The 7,818-nt window shown below is 59.3% G+C and overlaps 1 protein-coding gene across 1 annotated transcript; it reads left to right on the top strand.

Annotated features, from left to right (window-relative positions):
- Window positions 1-445: 445 nt before the first annotated feature.
- LOC115638879 (keratin, type I cytoskeletal 19-like) lies at window positions 446-6,716 on the top strand. Its single transcript, XM_030540905.1, has 9 exons — window positions 446-744; window positions 1,348-1,476; window positions 2,390-2,472; window positions 3,552-3,708; window positions 4,061-4,222; window positions 4,485-4,610; window positions 4,845-5,065; window positions 5,830-5,867; window positions 6,501-6,716. The coding sequence occupies exons 1-9, from the start codon at window positions 484-486 to the stop codon at window positions 6,608-6,610; spliced, it is 1,287 nt and encodes a 428-aa protein (XP_030396765.1). The 5' UTR covers window positions 446-483; the 3' UTR covers window positions 6,611-6,716.
- The last annotated feature ends 1,102 nt before the right edge of the window (window positions 6,717-7,818 follow it).

A 7,818-nucleotide genomic window follows, 5' to 3' on the forward strand; every position in this document is an offset into this window, starting at 1 on the left:
CTCAGCCGTGGCTGAGGTGGGGTTTGTGCGATCCGTGCGTCCCAGGAAGATGACTCCAAATGTCACGCAGCTGGCAGCGGGTCTCAGGGATGCTCTGCCTGGCACCCATAACACTGGGTGTCCTTTGGGATGCACTTTCCTTGGCACACTGTGGGGACTGGAACACGCTCTGTAAACACACAGGGCCAGATTCTGTTCCCCCTCAGCCAGCGGCACAGCTGAGGCTGACAGATCAGAATCCAGGCCTGGCCTCCCTCTTGTTGTAAAGCAAATTTGGCTGAAAACAGAAGAAAACAAGTCAACAGCTGTCTGTGTTCCAGCTGGTGAGTGCAGCGCTGCTGGCTGGGCAATAGGGCAGAGGTCAGGTGCATTGCCTCAGCCCCACTCCCTATATAAGGGAACTCCCTGGGGATTCGGTGCAGTCTGACTCCTTGTCACTCTGCACTGGGAGGGATTTGGGCTGCGAGGTGCCTTCAGCCGACCATGGCCAGTTTCTCCCGCTCTGGGGTTACTCTGGGGCCCAGGCAGAGCTGGGTCTGCATGGTGGGGCTGCAGGCGGGTGTTCTGGGAAGGCTCAGTGTCTGCGGAGGGGCTGGAAGCACCAGCAGCCGCCTGTTTTCTGGCAATGCCAGTATAGTCGGGCCTGGGCTGGGAGGAGGTGCCAGGGAAACAGGCCTCCTCAGCATGAACGAGAAGGACACCATGCAGAACCTGAACGACCGCCTGGCTGCCTACCTGGAGATGGTGAGTGTGCGGGACTCGAGGGGCTGGAAGGCAGCCTCATGGCTAGCAGGAGAGCAAGTGAAACCCAGCAGGCAGCAAAGCTCTAGATAAGGGAACATCCTGTGAATTCTTCCTGTTAACCCTGCTTGGTATGGCAGTAACGAGGGGCCAGCTGAGAACGGGGCCCCATGGTGCTGGGGGCTGGACGAACACAGGGCAGCCGATACACGCACCAGTGGGTTATACAAATACCAGGGCAAGTGCGGAGCTGAGTTCTGGTGAGTGCACAAGCCACGTGGGTGCAGAAATCTCTCTTGCTAAGGCTGCCCATCACCATAGTCTCTAGGCTCCTAGAGCTTTAATATTTAGAGTCTGGCCTGAGGCCGCTTTGAAACCCAGCCCCCAAATGTACAAATAAACCTGCTGTAAGCAAAGTATTTCCCCAAGGCCATGGCCCCTGGCTGCTGATGGTGGCATTGCCCTCCCCTTAAGGCAGTGATGCGGGTTTGGCTTTGTTACCAGAATCCATCGCGGGGAGAGCCCAGGCCCCCAGGCCCTGACAGGTGAGGAGCCTTTTCCATCACCATCCGCTTGGGTCTTCACCTGCCTTCAATGCCCTGCCAGGTGCGGTCTCTTGAGGAAGCCAATGGGCAGCTGGAGCGGCAGATCCGGGAAGTCTGTGCAAAGAGAGCGCTGGCTGGATGCCAGGACCTGAGTGGCTACTTCAGCACCATTGCGGAGCTCAGATCACAGGTACTGGGACTCCGAGTCCTTCCCCTAAGGGGGGAGACCTGGCATGGACTCATGGCTCCATGTCCCCCCCTGCCTCCAGGAACTGCCCCGTGTTGTTACAGGGGCTGGATTTCAGGGGCTGCCCTGTGGGGGCTTGGTGACCTTTCCTTTAACGCACACAAGCCATTGTATCATAGAATCACAGATTATTAGGGTTGGAAGGGACCTCAGGAGATCATCTAGTCCAACCCCCTGCTCAAAGCAGGACCAATCCCCAAATGGCCCCCTCAAGGATTTAACTCACAACCCTGGGTTTAGCAGGCCAATGCTCAAAATTAGGAAGCTAATCTTCCCATTGTGACTCTGGTGTGGCTGGTGCAGAGACACCAGCCTGAGCCGTGTTTGGCCTCAGCCAATAGCTCTGAGTGGTGTGAACTGTTGCTGTTCATCTCAGAAGGGTGTGGACTCTGAACCCTAATAATAGTAATTCAATGATCAGCATCATTCACTATTTCTCTGCTGAAATAGGGACCAACATTTTGTACTAGTGTGAAAAATGAATGTAGCTCAGCAATGGAAAGCAGGAGCATTCAGACAGAGAGGTAGAGTGTGTGTGTGTGTGTGTGTGTGTGTGTGTGTGTGTGTGTGTGTGTGTGTGTGTGTGTGTGTGTGTGTGTGTGAGATAGCAGATGGTAATTTCTCCTCATTCTGATTCCCATCATGCTCATATTTCCACTTCAACTGCAATGGGATTTTAAGAGGCACTATTCTGAGATCTGCTGGGGCTGACAACCCGCCCTGCAGCACTATACCGCTGAGAGCTGGAGTGTGGCACACATAACAGCAGGGGGTAGCCAACAGGCCACTGACTGGACCTGACCTACCCGGCTGTCATCCAGTAAAGCAACAGCAGCATCGTTCCCTCCTTCTGCAGCTCCAGGCAGCGTCAACGAGCAACGCCCAGCTGATCCTGCAGATTGATAACGCCACCCTAGCTGCTGACGACTTCAGAGTGAAGTAAGGGGTCGTCACTGGGCACCCTTCCTCCTCCTCCTCCTCCGCCTTTTTCTTTAAGGACAAAATTTTCAGAGCAGCCTCTGAAATGGCCCCAGTGACATTTGCAAGCACGTCCTCTGCAGGCAAGACAGACATTTGCGCAAAGGAGGTCGGTGCACTGGCAGATGTTATTTATTTAGGGTTGCTACCCGGCCTGGTTTTGGCTTCTATGTCCTGCCATGCCCCACCAGCCCCTAACCCCCACCAGCCCCTGCCTGCAGGTAGGAGGCAGCCCTGGCAGAGCAGGGGTTGGTGGGGGTTGATAACCTGGCTCCTCTCCCTGCTCCAGGTAACCAGGCTTTTGGTCAGGTACCATTTAGGGTTGCCAGGTTCTTGGTTTTCGACTGGAAAGTCTGGTCAAAAAGGGACCTTGGCAACCCTAAATGGCACCTGACCAAAAGCCTGGTTACCTGGAGCAGGGAGAGGAGCCAGGTTATCAACCCCCACCAACCCCTGCTCTGCCAGGGCTGCCTCCTACCTGCAGGCAGGCTCCTTGAGATGATCCAGTAAGTGACGGGGTGACGGGGCAGAGGCGCAAGCGATGGGAGCGGGACCTGGGGGGAAAGGCGGAAAAGGGGTGGAGCCTCCAGGGAAGAGGTGGAGTGGGGGTTGGGCCATGAGAGAAGAGATGGGGCAGGGGTGTGGGGCCTTGGGGATCTGGTTACCAGCAACTCTCTATTTATGACGATTTGTTTTGTGCTAGTGTCTAGAGGCCTGAGTGTGGGTGGAGGCTGCATGGTGCTGAGAGCTGTACACACGTGCTCCCTGCCCCAAAGGGCTCACGATCATGACAGCTGCTTTGAAAACCCAGCTGAGGTGAATGTTTTCCTGGCTGCAGCCACCCATGCACTCTGCTCAGCCCCAGGCACAGGGGCTGGCTGATGGCGTCTGCATGAGGGTCCCAGAGCAGGGCCATTGGTTCGGTAGCACTCCTAGGACAAACCTGGCCGGGTTTCCATGCTCAGCCAGCAGGGTCCCTGCGGGTGTCCAGGACCCACCTAGCGGGGACTGGGTCACTGAGACGCAGCCTCTCCATAAAGGTTTGAGTCGGAGCTGGCCATCCGGCGGGGCGGGGAGAGCAACATCACCGCCTTGCGCAAGGTCCTGGACGAGCTGACCCTGAGCAAAGCCAGCCTGCCGGAGGAGCTGGAAAGCCTGGAGGAGGAACTGGCTCAGCTCCAGAAGAACCATGGGGAGGTGCGGTCACTCGGGGGCCTACAAAAGGAAGACTGAGAAGCTGTGTGTGATTCAGTAACAATTCCCCTCACTCCCCACACTCAGCGTCACAAACGCACCTTAAGCCCGACCCGCAGCCCCTTCTCCTGTTCCAGCCCTGGGCCTCTCACGTACCCAGCTTGGTCTGCCAATCCTGCCACATGGGATGTTGCATCCATGACCTGGACAAACATCCTCTGGGGATTAACTAAACTCCTTCCTTCCCCTTCCCTTGGCTAAGTCACCCACCCCACTGCGCTGTCTGGCTCCCCGCCGCCCACTGCCCAGTCTCCTGCTCCTTCTCACAGGGACTGGCTCCCATTACATCCTGCAGGAAACGGCTGCTCTCCGAGGTCACCTGGGAGGCTCGGTCAGTGTGGAGGTGGATTCTGCTCCCGGTGTCGACCTGGTGAAAACCCTGGCAGAGATCCGGGACCAATACGAGGACGTAATTGAGAGCAACCACAGAGAGGCTGCGGCCTGGCACAAGGAGCAGGTAGGGGCCTCTCAGCAACAAGCCACAAGCTGGTCTGTGCCTGCCCTGTGGCGGATGGTTTGCTCTGCTACTGCTGATCTCTGGCACGTGGTCCCATTCCTGCGCATCGCAGGAGGTTTGGTGGTGGGTGGCTGCACTGACCCGGGTCACACATCCCCACGGTCCAGGTGTCTCTCTCCATCCCAAAATATCCCCTGAGCCATGGGATGGCACCTGCCCTTGCTAGTGCCCCCGGCCCCTGAGGCTCTTCTCTTCTGTGCAGTGTGAGATGGTCGCCCAGGAGTTGGCCACCAGCGCAGAGGCCACCCAGGGAGCCAGGACGAAGATCACAGAGCTCAGGCGCGTAGTCCAGGGCCTGGAGATTGAGCTGCAGTCACTCCACAGCATGGTGGGTACACAGGCCTCTTGCCACCAAGGCTGGGGTCAGAGCGGCTGTAGAATGGTGCTGTGAAAAATGTTCCTTTTGGGTCTGCCTGAGATGCTCCCCCTCCCGCCCCCAATTGTTTAGCTGAACCGAAAAATCGGTTATTGGCCTCGCTCGAATGAGCCAGCCAGGGTGTCACTTCCCCGTGTGCACCTGGGACGGCGTCTGCCGCTGGGCTCATCCCACCTCTGCTTTCAGAAAGAGGCTCTCGAGGGCACACTGGCTGAGACCCAGGCTGGCTATGGGAGCAAGCTGACGCAGCTGAGGGGACGTGGTGCTAGGAAGGAGGCTGAGCTGGTGCAGCTGAGAACTGACGCCCAACGCCAGGCTGAAGAGCACCAGCAGCTGCTGGATCTGAAGACCAGGCTGGAGATGGAAATTGCCACCTACCGGTGCCTCCTGGAGGGTGACGATGTCAGGTCAGAGATACGCAGCTCTGAGCTCCAGGGCCTCAGGCTTGGGGGGGCGGAGACCCTCAGACGGGCAGTACTCGCTGTACGGGTAGTGTGGTTTGGGGCAGGAGCTAGGGGGATGGGAGTCAGGACTCCTGGGTTCTATTCCCAGTGACTCACTGTGTGACTGTAGACAAATCCCTTCCCCTCTCTGTGCCTCAGTCTCCCCCGCTTTAAAATGGGACTAGTGATACTGACCCCCGCCTGTCACGTTATTAATGAGGGTGAGCTTGGCAAAATGCCTCTCTTCGAGCACCCCTTGTGGCCACTGATCAGCACAATGGCAGCCTGGAACTTGAGGAGGAAAGTGAAGAACCCATGAAGGGCAGGGATTGGCCAGGGGAGTCTCAGAGAAGGGCCAGGCCCAGACCACTAGGCCATGCTACCTCAGTGCTGAGGAGAGCCCCGTGTAAGGGTCTCCCCCCTCCCTTCTGTTCTGGGTATTGGCCCCATTCCCTGGTTCTCCAGCAGCCATGAGATGGGGTCTCTGGTGTCTGGCTCAGTGCTGGCAAGGGAGGGCAGGGCCCATATGCAGGTGCCTGGACCTTCCCTTTGCTGCAGCATTTTGGGAGAATCACAAGGGATTTGGGGGCTGGAGGGGCAGGAGCTGCACCTGATCAGACTCCTGGCCAGGATCCCGAGGAGGGAGAGGCTGAGCCCGGGAGGGGCCTTTGGTGGCTTCGGGTTGCTGCTCCATGGCTCAGCTGGGTGCCTGTCCTTTCTCTCTGCAGATCTGATGCCAAGGCACCTGGGAGACAGACACCCCCAGGTGAGTGGAGGAGGGAGAAGGGCGCTGGCCTGACCCACGGGCAGCATCCAAGGGGCTGTGCCCTCCTGGGGATCACCCTGCCCCTCCCCTCTCTTTATTCTGCCTGTTAAATACAGAGTTTGGTGCTGGGAGCGGAGGGGGGCTGGCTCTTGGGGACGGAGGCCCCTGGGTGTCACAGAGCAGGTGCAGCCCAGCCACGGCCTCTGGGACGTGCCTCACATGTGACACCCAGGGCAGCAGGGCACCCGGACTCTGCGGCCCAGCCAGGCTCAGCCTCTCTGCAGGGGCTGCAGCCAGAGACCAGTGGCGGTGCTGGCACTGGGAGAGCTGCCCTCTGAGGGCATGACCGAGCCCGTGGCCCGAACACCCTGGGGGGAGGGAGGGTGACACTGTTCAGTCACTGCTGTCCTGGGCCAGACGGGAACTGGCAACAGACTCGGAGGCTGACTACACCACGGCGGGCAGGGGTCACAGCATGGCATGTCCCTGTGCCCCCTGCAGTGGGGCTGGGGTTCTCCCCACTGCTGCTGGGCAATCACGGGGTGCCTGGCACCGTGTGAGCAGGTGATTCTCCACCCACCCGCGCTGCACAGTTAATCCCGCAGCCCCACTCTCCTGTTTTCCTTCTCCCAGAGGCTGTTAACAGCTCCCCCACCTCCAGGAGGGTGAAGACCATGATGGAGAAGCTGCTGGATGGCACGGTGGTGTCTTCCCACCCGGAGGAGGTGGAGCAGCCCCTCTGAGGCATGCTGGGATTGGGGAAGAAAGGGGGATCCCTCCCCACCAATTGGGTCCCAGCTACCCCTGCCCCACTGATTTTGCGCTTGGTTTTCTGTGGCTTTGGGTTCCAATAAAGCAAGTGGTGCAGCACAGGCTCAGGACGGGGCTGTTGTGTGGGGCTCTCTGGGGTGCGGCCCGAGGGAGACCCAGCAATCTCATGGCATGTGTGAGCCAAGGCAGGATTCCAACCCAGCGTGAGGGCACCTGTCCCCCGCACAGCCTCACCAGCCCCTGCACTGCCCCACCAACCTCCCCCTGCCTCACATGCTCTGCCCCACCAACCTCCCCCTGCCCCACATGCTCTGCCCCCCCAGCCCCTCCACTCTGTGGACTCACATCCGTAGCAGACCATAAACACTGGCTGGTGCTTTGCAGCACTGAACGGTGTGGTCGCAGCCCCGGAGGAGGGAGAAAGTCAATGCAGGAGACAGGCCCCCTTTAGCTGCTGGTGCCTTCTGGAGGCACTGGGCTCCCCTCTGGAGCTGCAGCCAGACGGCAGCTAGTGATTAGCCTCCCTGAGCCTGGTACAACTGCCCCCAAGGAGAGGTCCCTATGCAGGTCCCAGAACTCCAGGAGAGAGAGACCCGCAGTCCTGCCTGCAGGCAATAGGGGCAGCAGCGGCTAGTTCCTCCCTGGCTCCCTGGCCCAGGAGCTCTGAGCTGAGCCCCAGGGAGGGGAGCTGGGTCCCTGGCTGGGGTCTCTGGGCCTGGCTGGGAAGGTGCAGCCGGACAGTTACCTGCTGCACACAGTCTTCAGAGGCCCCCACAGTTCTGAGACCCAGTCAGAGCAGGCTGGGAGAGGGAGCATGTGACCTCAGGCGCGAGGTCACAGCGTGGCCATGGGGAGCTCCCGGTGAACAAGCCCCAGTCACCGAAGGATGGGTCAGATTTAGCCTCCTGCCCCCTTTCCTCCTGTCTGCAAGGGGGGAGGTGGACGTTTCAAATAACAAGGGAGCACAGATCCGACTCTGCTCTCCTGGCCAGGGCGTCCAGGCCTGGGCGCTTGACTGTGGGGCATAACCCTGCCTTGGCAGAGGCCAAACGGAGCTTTTCCATCCCTCTGTGCCATCGCTCTGCTGCTCATTCACCCACCCCGGCGCCCCTTGGTGCCTGAGCAGTTTGGGAGACACCAATGCCTTTGGCCCAGCAGAAACATCCCAAATCCTGCCCAG

The sequence above is a fragment of the Gopherus evgoodei genome, chromosome 23 (assembly GCF_007399415.2).
Source record: "Gopherus evgoodei ecotype Sinaloan lineage chromosome 23, rGopEvg1_v1.p, whole genome shotgun sequence".
In the NCBI taxonomy this organism is placed as follows: Eukaryota; Metazoa; Chordata; order Testudines; family Testudinidae; genus Gopherus; species Gopherus evgoodei.